Source organism: Mustelus asterias, chromosome 14 (assembly GCF_964213995.1).
Source record: "Mustelus asterias chromosome 14, sMusAst1.hap1.1, whole genome shotgun sequence".
Lineage (NCBI taxonomy): Eukaryota > Metazoa > Chordata > Chondrichthyes > Carcharhiniformes > Triakidae > Mustelus > Mustelus asterias.
In genome coordinates, this window is record NC_135814.1 from 73,620,800 (window position 1) to 73,639,496 (window position 18,697).

The 18,697-nt window shown below is 44.4% G+C and overlaps 2 protein-coding genes across 3 annotated transcripts in view; one reads left to right on the forward strand and one right to left on the reverse strand.

Moving 5' to 3' along the window:
* slc39a10 (solute carrier family 39 member 10) overlaps positions 1-2,993 on the forward strand; it is an 86,202-nt gene extending 83,209 nt beyond the window's left edge. For both annotated transcript variants that reach the window (XM_078228626.1, XM_078228627.1), the window contains exon 11: positions 1,911-2,993. In XM_078228626.1, the coding sequence (XP_078084752.1) occupies positions 1,911-2,057 (147 nt within the window). In that variant the 3' untranslated portion in view covers positions 2,058-2,993. The remainder of the gene's footprint in view (positions 1-1,910) is intronic.
* dnah7 (dynein, axonemal, heavy chain 7) overlaps positions 2,983-18,697 on the reverse strand; it is a 468,798-nt gene continuing 453,083 nt past the window's right edge. Inside the window, exons 63-64 of the mRNA XM_078228625.1 lie at positions 10,488-10,591; positions 2,983-3,514 (exon numbers count right to left, since the gene is read on the reverse strand). Coding sequence (XP_078084751.1) covers positions 3,308-3,514; positions 10,488-10,591 — 311 coding nt within the window. The 3' untranslated portion in view covers positions 2,983-3,307. The remainder of the gene's footprint in view (positions 3,515-10,487; positions 10,592-18,697) is intronic.

Genomic DNA, 18,697 nt, shown 5'->3' on the forward strand with positions numbered 1-18,697 from the left:
AATGTGCAAACTCCAAACAGTCACCCGAAGCCGGAATTGAACCCGGGCCTCTGGCGCTGCGAGGCAGCAGTGCTAACCACTGTGCCACCCTTTTGTTTTTCAAAATTATTTTTCTTTAAATGTGAGTTTACCATTTTGTTTAGAAATCTTTTGGAAATTTCAGAGGACCTTATAAATACTTAGATTCAAATTAAACATCAAATCTTTCTCTACCACTCACCAACTTTTTTGTTATGTGCAAATTGATTTGATTTAAAAGTAACCGCAGTGTGGTGGGTTTGAAAGCCTATTTTCATCAAGCAAAACCATTGTGTTCATGTTAATTTTACTTTAGAATGTTCCTCTCACTAACAGTAGAGTAGGCCGCTGGCCACCCATTCACTTTCCTATCGGCCTCCCATTATCTTCCATTTGGCATGGGCTGCTGGTACTGGTTAGACTTCCGCAGGCAGTTTGCTCAGGTCAAGGGATCAATGCCAGCTGTCTGCCTTGCTGGCACTCCTCTTTCCACCCCCACCCCCCTGCTCCTCCTGTACCCCGTTTACTTCTAGTGGACAAGGTAATTGGGCTCTGGAGAGGTAAATTGCAGTTGTTGTTCTTATAGTGCAGCACAGTACAATATTTTTTGTAATAAAATAATTGTTACCTACGTTTCATTGGTTGCTGCATAGCCCACTAAAGAATCCTGAACATGGTACCTACCCTGCTTATTACTTGGCTTAAAATCTTGGCGTTGAGTCCTTCAACAGGCCTTAGGACACTTAACAGCCAATTACAAACAAGCACCCTAATCAACCACCCTAAAACAAGAACTGCTATCCACCTCCCCAAAATTAGCAATGCGACCTGCAGCGATTTGAGCCTGTTTTGCACCTGAAAAACTGCCACAGTGCATAGGAATTTATACCTAAAGAACCACTATGCCTGTTATATTGTTCTCAATTTTCTCCCATCCAGTGCATCTTAACATTTGTGGGACATTCTCAAGTCAGTGATAAGCCTTCACATCTTTAACAGTTTGGACTGCAACCAACTTTCAGTTTAAGCACTAACAAACCTACATCTATCTGTCAGCTTAATTTTCTCTGCATATAGGCTCCCATATTTAAAAATTCTCTCCATGTTCTCAAATCCCTCAAACCTTACCCATCCCAATCTCTATAGTTTCCTCCAGCCCCACAACAGCATCCCCGATTTTAATAATTTAACCCCCTGTGACACAGTCTTTAGCTTCCTGGGTCCTAAGATCCATAATTCCCTCTTTACTTCTCTTCCTCTCTGTTTTCCTTTTTAGATGCTCCTTTTAAACTCATCCTTGACCAAGCTTGTGGTTTCCTTATGTAGCTCAGTATCAAATTTTGTGAATGTTTCTGTGATGGAACATTTCACTACATTAAATGTCTGTATATCATGGATAAAATGCATACTGTCAGAATAGGTTTTGAAATGTGAACAAAATTCTGTTTGGCAGTTGCCATTCGCTGTTTTCTCTGTGTGGTGTGTCTTAAACACCCATTTAGCTTCTTGGCAACATGGCCTTGTCGTCTGCTTGATTCCATGTGCCAATTTATAAGGCAAGTTTAACCCTAAACATGTTTTCGAGCTGAAAAACTGAGCCTGACTTCCAACATGAATATAATTCTAAACATGCATTTATTAGCTGAAAAACGGGGAAATCGGCTTAGACAATGGTCAGAATTTTACCGTCCCGCCCGCCACGGGAATCGGAGCGGGCAAGGGGCAGACCACAGAAAGGTCTGCGTGGGATTTTATGGTTTCGGGATGAGCTAGGCCATAAAATCCATCCAACGTCTTATTTGTCAGGTTGATTTATAATCAGCAATCTGATTTCCAGTGGAAGGGCAGGTACTGTTTGCAAATTGGGTCCTAATTAAGATTTTCTCTTCCAGTTACCAGAGATGCTACACCGTCCGACAGATAACCATGTTCAGGCCAAGTTTGGACACTTTGCTCTACAGAATGCTGGGATGCTCTGTGGGTTTGCCATCATGCTGCTAATTGCCATTTTTGAGGATCAAATTGTAATTCACTTCTAACAATTCAGTGGCACATAGGCTTCGCAAAGCAAATTGTGACGTATTTGTTAATACAGTAGATTACTTTTCACAGCAACTGCTGTTTGTCGGTTGGTTTGACGCACGGTTACTTCTGTGATTCAGTATGGAAACTTAAATAATCAACTTTTTAAAATATCTATGGATAAGATAAAATCAATGCTTGAATAAATATTTAGCAGTTAGATCAGGATAAGTGATGTATTTGTAACAGCCGTTTAGAATATTTCCTTTCGCATGCATTGTGGTAGGTGTTTGTTTATGGATGGCAGTCACCAACTGTAATGCCATCTGGATTCATGGTGCTGGTTTTATGAGCTCATATCTTCAGTGTCACAAATTAACAAATTCCAATTTGTTAAAATGGAGTGTATTATAACTCAATTGAAGACATTGTCCATTAAATTCATTTATCATTCACTTTTAACATTCCTTCCCCTTTCATTGTAATACCTCAGAACCATGTTTGCTGTTCTAAGTGAGCAGCTAGATTGCTTGCTTATATGTATTAGTTTGGAGTTGATTTTTTGTAAGCCCCTAATTAGCCTGTCACTGTGTGACATTTCCCTTTTTGTCACTATATAAATCAATGTAATAGATCATATGTGATCAAGTGCAACTGGCCAAAATATGATAAATGTGAGTTAGTGGAGCCTGTGATTCTTGTGGGTGTTGATCAATGTGCTAGTTCATTGTTAAAGCCAAAGATTATGGAACCTAACCAGTTAATTTTGAAGTTTAGGTGAAAAGTTTCAGTGTTAAGGTACCATAGACTTTGAGTTTGTCACAAGTGAAATTAAAAAGCATTTTGTTTATCACTTTAAAAAAATGTTTTGATTGTTACAAGCCTGTACTATACTAATGTATGAATGAAATTGGCTCTTTCAAGTTTTACTTAATAAAGTCCTGATAATGCAAAACCATGGTTTTATTGTATTGCTGCTGCTACAATCTTTGTTTCATTGCGTATATATAATGATTGGTGGATACAGAAGCACACAAAAATTACCTTTAAAATTTCTGCAGGAATCCTATGAACAGAATTGACTAACCAGAAATATGGGGTTGAGAAATAAAAGTGAGTAATTTCCTAAAATCCTAATAGTTGCACATTTGAGGCAGACATTTTAAGAAAATTTTCACCAGTATTGTGCCAAGTACAAAATGAAGTTTAAGCACTGAACTTATGAGTAAACTTCAAGCTGTGTAATAAAGTGCACCAAAATCATTTTTTAAGAATTAAGCTGACAGAGTAGAGCAACACCGCGGCCAATCCAGTGTTCAGAAGGCTGGTCAGTAGGGATACGCATAGCAATCACAAAGTTGGTAGAATGTCCAGTTGTGGATAATGTACCCCTTCTCTCACTGGTCTTGTAAACTGGAGAAATGTAAACAGGATGTGGAGAAATTTCTGACTTTTTGCAAGGCTTCAGCCACATCTGTTAAAGGAAAGCAAAAAGAGCATAAATTATGATATTTATTGAATATCAGAGTTATTGATTATGGTTTCCAGTAACAAGAGTGGGGGCCATATTAAATTTAGCAAAATCTGGTTCATTGTGATCAAGTTCAACATTGTGTTTGAAAGGGCAGAACTAGATCAAGATAAGCCTGACTTAAATGGGATGAGACAGATTGTCCACGGTAAGCTGCAAATGTGTCAATGGACAAATTGATACATCAGTGGGAGGTATTTCAAAAAGAGATAATGTGACACACCACCAATTTATACCCTGTGGTCGGATTGGCAACAGTAACGAGAATCAAGCATGCTGGGAATTTTAGCTAAGTTGTGTTAAATGCAGGTCAGAGAAGGCTGCAGCAAGTCACGCCCTGGGAAATGGGACCTGACACTTCCTGTGTTGACCAATTAAGGATGGTTTTTTTGGACTGATGCTAGACATGCAGCTTGGTATAAACATTTGGGAGTTTTTGAGCATCTCCATTGGCTATAATCAAACATTGTGATCAGTTTCCGGTAGTACCATTGAGTTCTAGAGAACATTCTGGAAGAATGTGCAAAGTTTAGGATAAAAGAAGTATTTTGAGTTTTGTTCTCCATGAAAACTCAATCACATTTGCAACGTTTATCCTGAAGATAACTTCAGAGAAGAACAAAAGAACCATGAGGAAGATTCATACTCAAGACATTTTAAGAACATTTTCACCAGTATTGTGTCAAGTACAAAATGAAGTTTAAGCACTGAATTTATGAGTAAACTTCAAGCTGTAATAAAGTGCACCAAAATCATTTTTTTAAGAATTAAGCTGACAGAGTAGAGCAACACCACGGCCAACCCAGTGTTCAGAAGGCTGGTCAGTAGGGATACGCATAGCAGTTCGCTCAAGCGGATAGTATTTGTTTTAGTTAAAACCTTAAAGTTAAATGAATTAAAGTTGAAGTTAAATGAAGATTATTGTTACCTAAAGTGTTAAAGAGGTTCTGTTTAAGTGAAGTTAGCTCGCAAACAGAGAAGGGTTATAGACTGTGCAAGAGGGAGGATGGACGGGGGATAGAGAAGGGGAGAGCTCGGACCAAAGGATTGAGATGTGTTTAATGCCAGGAGTATAGTGAATAAAGGGGATGAGCTCAGAGCGTGGATCGATGCCTGGAAGTGTGATGTGGTGGCCATTATGGAGACTTGGATGTCTCCGGGACAGGACTGGATACTACAGGTGCCAGGATTCAGATGTTTCAGGAAGGACGGAGGGAGGCAAGAGAGGGGGTGGAGTGGCACTGCTGATCAGGAATAGTGTCACAGCTGTAGAGAAGGTGTATGCTGTGGAGGGATTGTCTACAGAGTCTCTGTGGGTGGAAGTTCGGAGTGGGAAGGAGTCGATCACTTTGCTGGGAGTTTTCTATAGGCCGCCCAATAATGACAGGGAGGTGGAGGAGCAGATAGGGAAACAGATCCTGGAGAGTTGCAATAACAGCAGAGTTGTTGTGATGGGAGACTTTAATTTCCCAAACATAGATTGGAATATCCCGAGGGTAAGGGGATTGGATGGGGAGGAGTTCGTTATGTGTGTTCAGGAGGGTTTCCTGACAAGCCGACAAGAGGAGAGGCTGTACTTGATCAGATACTGACAGGTGTCAGATCTCTCAGTGGGAGAGCATCTTGGGGATAGCGATCATAACTCTATCTCCTTTATGCTTGCGTTGGAAAAAGAGAGGATCAGGTGTAATCAGCAAGTTTGCAGATGACACGAAGATGGCTGGACTTGCGGATAGCGAAGAGCATTGTCGGGCAAAACAGCAGGATATAGATAGGCTGGAAAATTGGGCAGAGAGGTGGCAGATGGAGTTTAATCCGGATAAATGCGAAGTGATGCATTTTGGAAGAAATAATGTAGGGAGGAGTTATACAATAAATGGCAGAGTCATCAGGAGTATAGAAACACAGAGGGACCTAGGTGTGCAAGTCCACAAATCCTTGAAGGTGGCAACACAGGTGGAGAAAGTGGTGAAGAAGGCATATGGCATGCTTGCCTTTATAGGACGGGGTATAGCGTATAAAAGCTGGAGTCTGATGATGCAGCTGTATAGAACGCTGGTTAGGCCACATTTGGAGTACTGCGTCCAGTTCTGGTCGCCGCACTACCAGAAGGACGTGGAGGCGTTAGAGAGAGTGCAGAGAAGGTTTACCAGAATGTTGCCTGGTATGGAGGGTCTTAGCTATGAGGAGAGATTGGGTAAACTGGGGTTGTTCTCCCTGGAAAGACGGAGAATGAGGGGAGATCTAATAGAGGTGCACAAGATTATGATGGGGATAGATAGGGTGAACGGTGGGAAGCTTTTTCCCAGATCAGAAGTGACGTTCACGAGGGGTCACGGGCTCAAGGTGAGAGGGGCGAAGTATAACTCAGATATTAGAGGGATGTTTTTTACACAGAGGGTGGTGGGGGCCTGGAATGCGCTGCCAAGTAGGGTGGTGGAGGCAGGCATGCTGACATCGTTTAAGACTTAGCTGGATAGTCACATGAGCAGCCTGGGAATGGAGGGATACAAATGATTGGTCTAGTTGGACCAAGGAGCGGCACAGGCTTGGAGGGTCGAAGGGCCTGTTTCCTGTGCTGTACCGTTCTTTGTTCTTTGTTCTTGGAAAGCGTTTATATGGAGTAAGGGGAAATATGAAGACATAAGGCAGCAAATTAGAGGAGTAAATTGGAAGGAGGTATTCTCGGGGAAATGTACTGAAGAGAGGTGGCAGTTTTTCAAGGAATGTCTGTCTAGGGTTCTACAGGACAATGTTCCGAGCAGACAGGGAGGAGTTGGTAGGTTAAAGGAACCGTGGTGCACGAACGCTGTGCGGGACCGAGTCGAGAAGAAAAGGAAAGCATACAAAAGGTTCAGAGAGCTTGGTGAAGATAGGGATCTAGATGAGTATACGGCTTGTAGGAAGGGACTAAAGAAGGAAATTAGGAGAGCCAGAAGGGGTCACGAGAAGGCCTTGGCAAGTAGAATTCAGGAAAACCCTAAGGCATTCTATAAATATGTGAAGAGTAAAAGGATGAGACGTGAAGGAATAGGGCCTGTAAAAGGTGAAGGCGGGAAAATCTGTACGGAACCAGTAGAAATGGCAGAGGTGCTTAATGAGTATTTTGCCTCGGTTTTCACAGAGGAGAAGGACATGGGTGGAAGTACTGTGGGCTTGTGGTGGACTGAAAGATTGAGTATGTGGACTTTAACAAAGAGGTTGTGCTGGAATCTTTGAATGGCATCAAGATAGATAAGTCGCCGGGTCTGGATGGGATGTACCCCAGGTTTCTGTGGGAGATGAGGGAAGAGATTGCAGAGCCTCTGGCGATGATCTTTGCGTTGTCGATGGAGACAGGAGAGGTGCCGGAGGATCGGAGGATTGCGGATGTGGTTCCTATTTTCAAGAAGGGGAATAGGGATAGCCCAGGAAATTACCGACTGGTGAGTCTAACCTCAGTGGTTGGTAAGCTGATGGAGAAGATCCTGAGGGACAAGATTTATGAGCATTTAGAGAGGTTTAGTATGCTCAAGAATACTCAGCATGGCTTTGTCAAGGGCAGATCGTGCCTTACGAGCCTGGTGGAGTTCTTCGAAAATGTGACTAAACACATTGACGAAGGGAAAGCGGTAGATGTGGTTTATATGGATTTTAGCAAGGCGTTCGATAAGGTCCCCCATGCAAGGCTTCGAGAAAAAGTGAGAGGGCATGGGATCCAAGGGGCTGCTGCCCTGTGGATCCAGAACTGGCTTGCCCAAAGGAGGCAGAGAGTGTGTATAGATGGGTCTTTTTCTAAATGGAGGTCGGTCACCAGTGGTGTGCCCCAGGGATCTGTTCTGGGACCCTTGCTGTTTGTCATTTTCATAAATGACCTGGATGAGGAAGTGGAGGGATGGGTTGGTAAGTTTGCCGACGACACGAAGGTTGGTGCGGTTGTGGATAGTCTGGAGGGATGTCAGAAGTTACAGAGGGACATAGATAGGATGCAAGACTGGGCGGAAAAGTGGCAGATGGACTTCAACCCAGATAAATGCGTCGTGGTCCATTTTGGCAGGTCAAATGGGATGAAGGAGTACAATATAAAGGGAAAGACTCTTAGTACTGTGGAAGATCAGAAGGACCTTGGGGTCCGGGTCCATAGGACTCTAAAATCGGCCCCACAGGTGGAGGAGGTGGTTAAGGAGGCATATGGTGTGCTGGCATTTATCAATCGAGGGATTGAGTTTAGGAGTCCAGGGATAATGATGCAGCTATATAAGACCCTCGTCAGACCCCACTTGGAGTACTGTGCTCAGTTCAGGTCGCCTCATTACAGGAAGGATGTGGAAAAGATTGAAAGGGTGCAGAGGCGATTTACAAGGATGTTGCCTGGATTGAGTGGCATGCCTTATGAGGATAGGCTGAGGGAGCTCGGTCTTTTCTCCTTGGATGGACGCAGGATGAGAGGAGACCTAATAGAGGTATATAAGATGTTGAGAGGCATAGATCGGGTGGACTCTCAGAGGCTTTTTCCCAGGGTGGAAATGGCTGCTACGAGAGGACACAGGTTTAAGGTGCTGGGGTGTAGGTACAGGGGAAATGTTAGGGGGAAGTTTTTCACACAGAGGGTGGTGGGGGGCGAGTGGAATTGGCTGCCGTCAGTGGTGGTGGAGGCAAACTCAATAGGGCCTTTTAAGAGACTCCTGGATGAGTACATGGGACTTAATAGGATGGAGGGTTATCGGTAGGCCTAAAAAGTAGGGATATGTTCGGCACAACTTGTGGGGCCGAAGGGCCTGTTTTGTGCTGTAGTTTTCTATGTTTCTATGAAATTTGAGTCAACTCTTCTTTTGTTAGTCACGGAAAGGGAAAATTTCTGGAAAAATGTTTTTAGTATTCCACCAAAATCATCTTGGGTTATAATCAGCCATACCCTCATTGAATGGACAAACAAGCTTGAGGGGTTAAATCAGTGCTTCCCAAACGTTTTCTCCACTATGACCCCCTTGTTGAATTTTGAAAATTGCCTTGACCCCAGAGTGAGCCAGATGGCGCTGGTTAGAGCTGTGAGATCAAGGGTGGTTAAACTGCTGGATTTTAAAAGCAAAAACACCTATTTCACTGGCCTTTTTAGAGCAGGAATTAGGCCTCTGCTTGGTCAGTTAGGCTACAGCCAGTATTAGAAATATCACTGGGATTTAAAGGCATCTCACAGTTGTTGACACTCTGGGTCTCCACCCACAGGTTAGGAAACCCTGGACCAAATGGTTTATCCCTGTTCCCAAGTGATTCAAATACCTTGTATTTGCTTGGGTGCTTAATCTAACAAAATTAATTTGTGCCTTATTAAGATGTGGAGGATCAGCACAAAAGAACAAAATTCCAGTAGTCTTGAATTATTCTCATAGGGTAACACTCCCTTGACACTAGTTTCTAGATTCATATCTCTTCTAAGCATGAAGTATCAGAATCATAGAAATAGAATCATAGAAACCCTACAGTACAGAAAGAGGCCATTCGGCCCATCGAGTCTGCACCGACCACAATCCCACCCAGGCCCTACCCCCATATCCCTACATATTTTACCCGCTAATCCCTCTAACCTACGCATTCCAGGACACTAAGGGGCAATTTTTAGCATGGCCAATCAACCTCACCCGCACATCTTTGGTCTGTGGGAGGAAACCGGAGCACTCGGAGGAAACCCACGCAGACACGAGGAGAATGTGCAAACTCCACACAGACAGTGACCCCAAGCTGGGAATCGAACCCAGGTCCCTGGAGCTGTGAAGCAGCAGTGCTAACCACTGTGCTACCGTGCCGCCCGTCAGATTAGTGTTGAATTTATTCAAACTCAGAAATAGGTGGCAAGAGAGCTAAGGTTTTACATGTCCATGCAATTAGCACTCAACAAGGTATTATTCAATCTATAATACCTCCTACCCCCTGCATATCAAAATTTGTGTGAAACAAACCTGACTATTGAAATCTCATGTAAAACTATCTTCCATTTTTTTCATGGAACAAGTTGATAAAGCTGTTCTTTTAAAAGCATTTGGGATCCTTGACTTCATAAATAAAAGCATAAAGTACCAGAGCAAGAAAATTATGGTAAATCTCATAAATCACATGTTGAGCCTCAACTGGAGTATTGCGTTCAGTTCTAGGCACCACAAGTTTGGAAGAATGGCAAGGCAATGAAGAAAGTATAAAGGATATTTACTAAAATGGTAATGGGGATGAGTGACTTCAGTTATGATGAGTAACTAGAAACACTGGGATTATACTCCCCTTAGAGCAGGGACCAGGTTAGGAGAGATTTAATAAGTGGTCAAAAATTGAGAGGTTTTGACAGAGAAGATCGGGATAAACTTTTCATTGGTAAAGATTCTGGCAAAATTCCAGAGGGAGGAAATTATTTTTTAATGCAATGAATTATTAGGAACTATAAACCTACCTGAAAAGGTTATGATAGCAGATCAAAAAGCATTGTTAAAAATTGAATTGGATGTAAACATGGAGAAATTTGCAGGACTGGGGAAAAGAAAGGGGATTGGAACCAATTGAATAGCACTTCCAAAGAACATGAAGACACAATGAGCCAAAACAGTTTCCTGTATGATTTTAACCCCTCACATAAACTGGTTCAAAAAGGAATTAAAAATAAATTTGAGGCTTCAGCAAACAAAATATTTGAAATCTTACAAAAGACTGGTTTATAATTAAAATATCAAAGGTGTAAGGACAATAGAAAAGCAAGATAGTAAAAATCCAAATAGTTTTCCTATGTATGTAGAAGGAAAAGGACAAGTATTCTTTCTCGGGGCCGAAGGTAGAAGTGCAGTGAATCATAAAATGGCAGTGGTGTTCAATATTCTTAACATTTGGTGTAATGAAATCTCAAAAATATTTTTCAGAAGTACAAATATACACTAATAAAATAGGTGCTACTTACAACAGGCATTGTATCATAGAGGATTTTGGGATATGATTCAGCCAGTTTTTTAAGATTCCTATCCCACCGTGCTCCATCTATAAAGAGGCCTCGTACGTAGACACCTATATACAAAATAACTCCATGTTAATATTAGTAACAGTTTCTTTAGTTAACTGTCCCTTTCTCTTTTAAATAAGCAGTCATCACCCCTCAAAAAAACATAATTGGCCCCTCTATCCTTGCAATCTCCAACCTCCCTTTGCTCTCTCAAGTTTTTGATTGGATTGTCCTCCCAAATTTCATTTTTCCTACAACTCCACTTTTTACACGGTGGCACAGTGGCTAGCACTGCTGCCTCACAGGTCACTGTCTGTGCGGAGTCTGCATGTTCTCCCCGTGTCTGCGTAGGTTTCCTCTGGATGCTCCTGTTTCCTCCCACAGTTCGAAAGAATGTTTAGGTATATTGGCCATGCTAAATTCTCCCTCAGTATACCCGAACAGGCACCGGAATGCGGCGACGAGTGGATTTTCACATTAACTTCATTGCAGTGTTAATGTAACCTACTTGTGACAATAATAAATAAACCTAAACTAAATCCCTTTGATCAGGTTGCTTTCCCAGTACTGAGAAGGCCCTTATCAAAGTCACAAATGGCATCCTAGATGAGTGACCAATGTAAACTAGCCTGGTCTTTGACAAGGTTAACCACACCATCTTCCTCCAGTGCCTCTCCCTCCGCTATCTAACAGTGTGGGCCAGTACTCATGTGATTCCATTCTTATTTATCCAGTTATACCCACAGAATCACCTGAAATGGCATGTCTTCCCAATTGTTTACCATTACCATGCATTTAATGGAGCCTGCAAGAGTGGGAAATGTGGCATGCCATAATGACTTCATTAGGCAGGATTCAAAATCTTGATTTTGCAATGGTAAGTTGAAATGCAGAGCTAAAGTTAGTACCATGTTTGTCCAGCCTCATGCCATCCTGTGGTAGGTTCATACTTGTAATATACTTTCATTCCATGAATATTCATTAGCATAAAATACTTTTAAAATTATGTCCTACCTTCAAGATAAAGTCAGTGGCACACAAAAATCTCATGGCAACTAGTTCACATTTGTTTAAAGGTGATGTGCACCTGTCAACTTTGTGCAGTTGTGAGTAAGGTCAGTGGTTTTCCTTGAAATCTATGCACAAGGGAAGGGAGCAGGAGAAAGGCAGCTTGCACGGGGGCACCAGGCCAGCAAGGGTGAATCAGTGATTGATTTAGAGGTGAGGGGGGAGGGGGCACTATGGAGTGAGGCCAGGGTGGGGCATGAAGGAAATGGAGAAGTGGAGTGCAGTGTTGGGAGGGAGGGATGAGAGCCCTAAAACCTGGTGTCAGTACTGTCCAAATATGTGACCATCTCGGGGTGTTGGTCGCTGCACGCTTTGCAAGCAGGATCAGCAATTCCATGCGGGGGGGGGGTCGGTCCATGTGGGGAGGGTATTGGCCGCCAAGTCCCTTGATAGCGAGGGGGGGGGGTGGGGGAAATCGGTCGCAAAGGCCAGCTATATTTAGGGGGTGCCTGACAGATCTCTGTGTTCTGTACTATTGTACATAACAGAAAGATCTGAGCATGCACAATGATGCCCTCTGCTGCAATCTGCCACGTTTTGGCAAGCTTAGACCCCTCCCCCTCCCCTGTTGGTGAGAAACAGATCCTGCTTCGGTTTTTCTTCAAAGTGAGGTAAGATTCAATTTTTTACTTGCCCAAAAAGACAGCACATTTCTCTCCTGCTTTCATGCCCGTTCGGCACTGAGAATTTGTTTGGTAAGATCGCCCCCAATGTCTTACAATGCATAGAAGGAAGAGCCGGCTGACTGAATGTTCAGGCCTGTCCCACAGAGAGCACAACTCTGAACACCAACACGAACATTCAGTAAAGATTGAACTCAAAAAAATATTTCTTCCACAATAAAGAAAATGTCCCTAACTCTCCTCTAACCATTAATACTTGCAAACCATGAGGCATGGCAGTACATTTAGCTCTCTGATTAGTCACAACAAAAACATTATTCACAGAAAAATAAAGTGAAACCAATGTAATGTGAAATATTTACAAGTGGGATTTAAATTTGAAAAAACACCACGCTACTCTCAATAAACCTTATTTTCATGGTAATGGAACTGGACTGGAAAATGTTTGCCATGGAACCACAGAACTCCTAGGCCATTGCCATTGAGTCTGCACCAACTTTGAAAGAGTATCCCACCCAGGCCCTCCCCTCCACCATATCCCCGTAACCCCACACATTTACCATGGCTAATCCATCTAACCTGCAGATCGTAGCACTGCTGTTTCACTGCACCAGGGACCTGGGTTCGATTCCTGGCTTGGGTCACTGTCTGTGGAGTTTGCACATTCTCCCGTGTCTGCAAGGGTTTCCTCCGGGTGCTCCAGTTTCCTCCCACAGTCTGAAAGACGTGCTGGTTAGGTGCATTGGCCCGAACAGGCGCTGGACTGTGGCAACTCGGGGAATTACACAGTAACTTCATTGAAGTGTTAATGTAAGCCTTACTTGTGACTAATAAATAAACTTTGCTTTAAACCAGAGCACCTGGAGGAAACCCACACTGACAAGGGGAGAACGTGCAAACTACACACAGTCACTCAAGGCCACAATTGAACCCAGGTCCATGGCACTGTGAGGCAGCAGTACTAACTACTGTGCCACCATGCCACTGTGATATACAGCCTCCCAGTTTGATCGGGAGGCACTTTTATAGCCCAACCTTAACTGCAGCATTTTCAGCTGATGGTGGGATCCACCACTGAAAAGCAACACCACCATGTGATCACATTTGTTGCTTGTGCACGTGGTTGGCATTTTAAATTTTTATTATAATCGTGTGGGAAACAGGAAAAAGCAAGACAGCAGAAATGGTGCCCACTTCCAATTCTGCCATTGGAAGGAGTATGCTGTTGACAAAATTCTCCCTACTCTCATTATCTCTGGGGTCCCACAGCATCTATCCTTGGCTTTTTCTGTTACTCGTCCACAAGCTGCCTCTGGGCTACATCATTAAAAACCATAATGCCAGGTTCCACCCAGCTCACCACTGGACATGGGACATCAGTGGTGTGCTGTAGGTGTCAGTGTTGGGACCATTGATCTTTACTGTTTTTTTTAATGCCCTACGTGCAAGTGTTGGAGGCATGATTTACAAATTTTCATATGATACTAAGATCGGTCTGAGAGTTAAGATTGTAAAACAGCGCTTGTCAGCTTCAGGCTTAATGTTTAGCAATTAACTCATGGCTGACAAATGATATTAAGAACAAAGAACAATACAGCACAGGAACAGTCCCTTTGGCCCTCCAAGCCCGTGCCGCTCCCTGGTCCAAACTAGACCATTCTTTTGTATCCCTCCATTCCCACTCCGTTCATATGGCTATCTAAATAAGTCTTAAACGTTCCCAGTGTGTCCACCTCCACCACCTTGCCTGGCAGCGCATTCCAGGCCCCCACCACCCTCTGTGTCAAATACGTCCTTCTGATATTTGTGTTAAACCTCCTCCCCTTCACCTTGAACCTATGACCCCTCGTGAACGTCACCACCGACCTGGGGAAAAGCTTCCCACCGTTCACCCTATCTATGCCTTTCATAATTTTATACACCTCTATTAAGTCTCCCCTCATCCTCCGTCTTTCCAGGGAGAACAACCCCAGTTTACCCAATCTCTCCTCATAACTAAGCCCCTCCATATCAGGCAACATCCTGGTAAACCTCCTCTGTACTCTCTCCAAAGCCTCCACGTCCTTCTGGTAGTGTGGCGACCAGAACTGGACGCAGTATTCCAAATGCGGCCGAACCAATGTTCTATACATCTGCAACATCAGACCCCAACTTTTATACTCTATGCCCCGTCCTATAAAGGCAAGCATGCCATATGCCTTATTCACTACCTTCTCCACCTGTGACGTCACTTCAAGGATCTGTGGACTTGCACACCCAGGTCCCTCTGCGTATCTACACCCTTTATGGTTCTGCCATTTATTGTATAGCTCCTCCTTACATTATTTTTACCAAAATGCATCACTTCGCATTTATCAGGATTGAACTCCATCTGCCATTTCTTTGCCCAAATTTCCAGCCTATCTATATCCTTCTGTAGCTTCTGACAATGCTCCTCACTATCTGCAAGTCCTGTCAATTTTGTGTCATCCGCAAACTTACTGATCACCCCAGTTACACCTTCTTCCAGATAGTTTATATAAATCACAAACAGCAGAGGTCCCAATACAGAGCCCTGCGGAACACCACTAGTCACAGGCCTCCAGCCGGTAAAAGACCCTTCCACTACCACCCTCTGTCTTCTGTGACCAAGCCAGTTCTCCACCCATCTAGCCACCTCCCCCTTTATCCCATGAGATCCAAGCTTTTTCACCAGCCTACCATGAGGGACTTTGTCAAACGCTTTACTAAAGTCCATATAGACGACATCCATGGCCCTTCCCTCGTCAACCATTCTGGTCACTTCTTCAAAAAACTCCACCAGATTAGTGAGGCATGACCTCCCTCTCACAAAACCATGCTGACTATCGTTAATGAGTTTATTCCTTTCTAAATGCGCATACATCCTATCTCTAAGAATCCTTTCCAACAACTTCCCCACCACGGACGTCAAGCTCACTGGCCTATAATTACCCAGGTTATCCTTCCTACCCTTCTTAAATAACGGGACCACATTAGCTATCCTCCAATCCTCTGGGACCTCACCTGCGTCCAGTGACGAGACAAAGATTTGCGTCAGAGGCCCGGCGATTTCATCTCTCATCTCCCTGAGCAGCCTTGGATAGATTCCATCAGGCCCTGGGGATTTGTCAGTCTTTATATTCTCTAACAAACCTAACACTTCCTCCCTTGTAATGGAGATTTTCTCCAACGGTTCAACACTCCCCTCCGAGACACTCCCAGTCAACACATCCCTCTCCTTTGTGAATACCGACGCAAAGTATTCATTTAGGATATCCCCTACTTCTTTGGGCTCCAAGCATAATTCCCCACTTTTGTCCCTGAGAGGTCCGATTTTAAACTTGAATATGTTCAATGTTATACACCTGGACAGGACAAATGATCAACATTTAAGTACCTTCAAGTGAAAAGCATTAAACGTGGAGGAAGAAACAGATCCCTGTATCCTAGTATACCCTTCTCTAAAGGTACACAAGCAAATGCCGTGAAGTGATAGCTAAAGCAACCTGTTTGAAACTAAATCAAATCTAAATCTTGACATCAAATGTGAATCCAAGATTAACTATTCAACACATAGTTGCGCCATCACCAAGACCGCCCCTTTCCACCTCCATCATCTGATTCAACCCCCGTGAACGAGATTCTCACTGGCAAGATCTAATTTCCTGATTTTCCACATTCCTCGCCTGTGATATAACAAGGAAGGTTGGGAACCTCCTTTTAATAAATTTTATCATTAGCGAGCCGTCCCATTGGCACTTCCACCCTCATTGAATACTCAAACCACATTGAACTAATTTCACGCTGATGTGGTTTACAACAGCTCCATAAAACTGTGAACGTGGGGACTTCACCTCCAAAGGGGATATTGGAGGTGAGCGCGCAGTTTGTCATGACCCACCAGGGAGTGCAATGGAAAAGGAGCACCGGACAGGGCATAGGGGAACCAGCTAAGTCATTCTTGAGGACGGTTGGGGTTGAGTCCTAGCAGTTGAGGGAGGTGGGGGGAGAGTGTGTTGGGAAGAGGGTAGGATTTGCTGCTCACAGACCTTTATGGGCTTCCGTTATTGTGGTGCTCTTGATCTCTAAAGGGCTTGGCGCTTGGTGGTAGGTGCCTTAGTGTGGACTTTGCGTATCTCGGGTCCCCCTTGCTGGGGTTTAAGTGATAATTCCTTGGCGGGATTGCCTTTCTGGAGTGGCAGCTGGATGTGGATGGGAGCGGGAAAATCCAGTGTCAGCACTGGGGGCGACTCTGAGGTGCCAAGGTGGGGTTCAGTCACACTCCATATCGGATGAGCAATGTGGGGGACTCTGACACGGGCTGATGACTAGCTCCATGAGGGCAATAGGACACTGACACAGAGGGGACATCGAGGCCAGTCACAATTGTCCCTCATCTTCAGGCTACAAGGGACAGCTGTAAGGCATGAGCAGTGTGAATGGCACACTGCCAAAGGTCCAGGACGCCAGGCCATTAGGGATGTTATCATGGGTGGCTGGATGTACAAGATGGAAGGCTCGTATGATCCACTGCCCATGAGAGCTGGGGGAATGCAGGTTAAAGTTAACGATCAAGTTGAGTGCAATTTGGAGGATTAAAATAAAATCAAGCAAGCTTTGCCTTCCACAGAAGGAAGCCAGTTCCCTAATAACATTCTTGACCCTGCCTTGATAAGTCAATTATGCTCATTAAGTCACAGTGGTACAGTAGTTAGCACTGCTGCCTCACAGCCTTGGGTGACTGTCTGTGTGGAGTTTGCGTGTTCTCTCTGTGTCTGCATGGGTTTCCTCCGGGTGCTCTAGTTTCCTCTCACAGTCCAAAGATGTGCAGGTCAGGTGATTCTGTCATGCTAAGTTGTCCCTTATTGTCCCAAGAAGTGTGGGTGGATTGGACATGGTAAATGCATGGGGTTACTGGGATAGTGCAGGGATGTGGGCCTGAGTGAGAAGCTCTGCCGGAGAGTTGGTGTAGACTTGATGGGCCGAATGGGCTCCTTCTGCACTGTAGGGATTCTACTGTTCTGTATTATGCCACTAATTGGTGCCCACTAGTTAACCCTTTGGGAGCTGAGTCCCCAAGCATTGAATTCCAAGGCTTGCACTCAACTCTTGGTAAGAAAGAGGTGACACAAGCTTAGCCCCCAATACAGGGGCAAAAATAACAGAACTCAGCAGGCAACCATGAAACAAGTAGTGTTGGGAGGTCAGCACATAGGTCAAGTCAATGATTGCATGTGCCCTCAGTCCTCACCCTTGGAAGGATCTGTGAGCCACTGAGACTATCCAAGGATGATGCCCATATGTCACACAAAGTTGAGAGGCTGATGTGGGGACATGGCCATTGTGTGTGAGAATAAGGGGAGTTAAGCTCATTGGAAAGGCTTGAACATAAGGAAATATGTATGTCTCATGTCTTGATAGGACTATGGATGAGGAGGAAGTCAAGCAGGGCAGCAAGAGCCAACCTCTGGAGGAGGCAGAAGGAGGGCCTCAGGCAATGGCCAGGGCCCAAATGCAGAGCAGTGCTGAGGACGCACTGATAGCCTCTTGTGTTGGCAATGACCAGGTCCCGTTGGCCAGATATGTCCCCCACGGGGTATGAGACCTTCTTATTGTGCGCTGCCAGTGGGTCTCATTGCTGATCATACCTTTCATGGGCAGGGTGTGTGAAGCCCAAAGACCAGCTGATGCAGGAGAATGATGATGCACTATGTGCAGTGAGGAAAGAGCAATGCTCCTTATATATCTTGTGAATATCTGACTCCTGCCTGACATGATGTGGAGATGCTGGCGTTGGACTGGGGTGGGCACAGTAAGAAGTCTCACAACACCAGGTTAAAGTCCAACAGGTTTATTTGGTAGCACGAACTTTCAGATGAAGGGGCTGCGCCTTTACCAAATAAACCTGTTGGACTTTAACTTGGTGTTGTGAGACTTCTATCCTACCTGACAGAAACCTGAGTGCAGCCTGCCACTGAACAGGTGATCTGTGGGTGAACAGTTGCTGAATGGCACATCTCTGCTGATACTGCCTCCTCCAAGATTAGGCCTACCGGTGTGGGGCTGCACCTATGGACTAGTGGACACTCGCACAAGCTTTCAGTCAATGATTTCCGCATGCTGAAAGAATGTTTCCACAGATGAAAGGCCTGTGCGTTAGCCTGGGTTGGATGGGGTGGGGGTTGGTGGTGCCCATGACCAGCTTTGTTACAGTGGGAGGGGGGAATACCTATTGAGCTGCTATCCTTTCAGAGGAGATTGAGGATGCGTCAGTGTTACACTTCCAGCCTAAACCTAGGCATTGGCTGTGCATCTGCAATGAAATGAGAGAGAGGGTGCCACTTTATGGGTGCATGAGGTGACTTCTAATACCTGAAAAGGTGTAACATAGGTGGTTAATATCTACTTCTGCCTAAATTCACCGTACCCATGTTGTGCCTATAATCTCTCAACCTTCCTAACCCTACTGCTACATCTTGG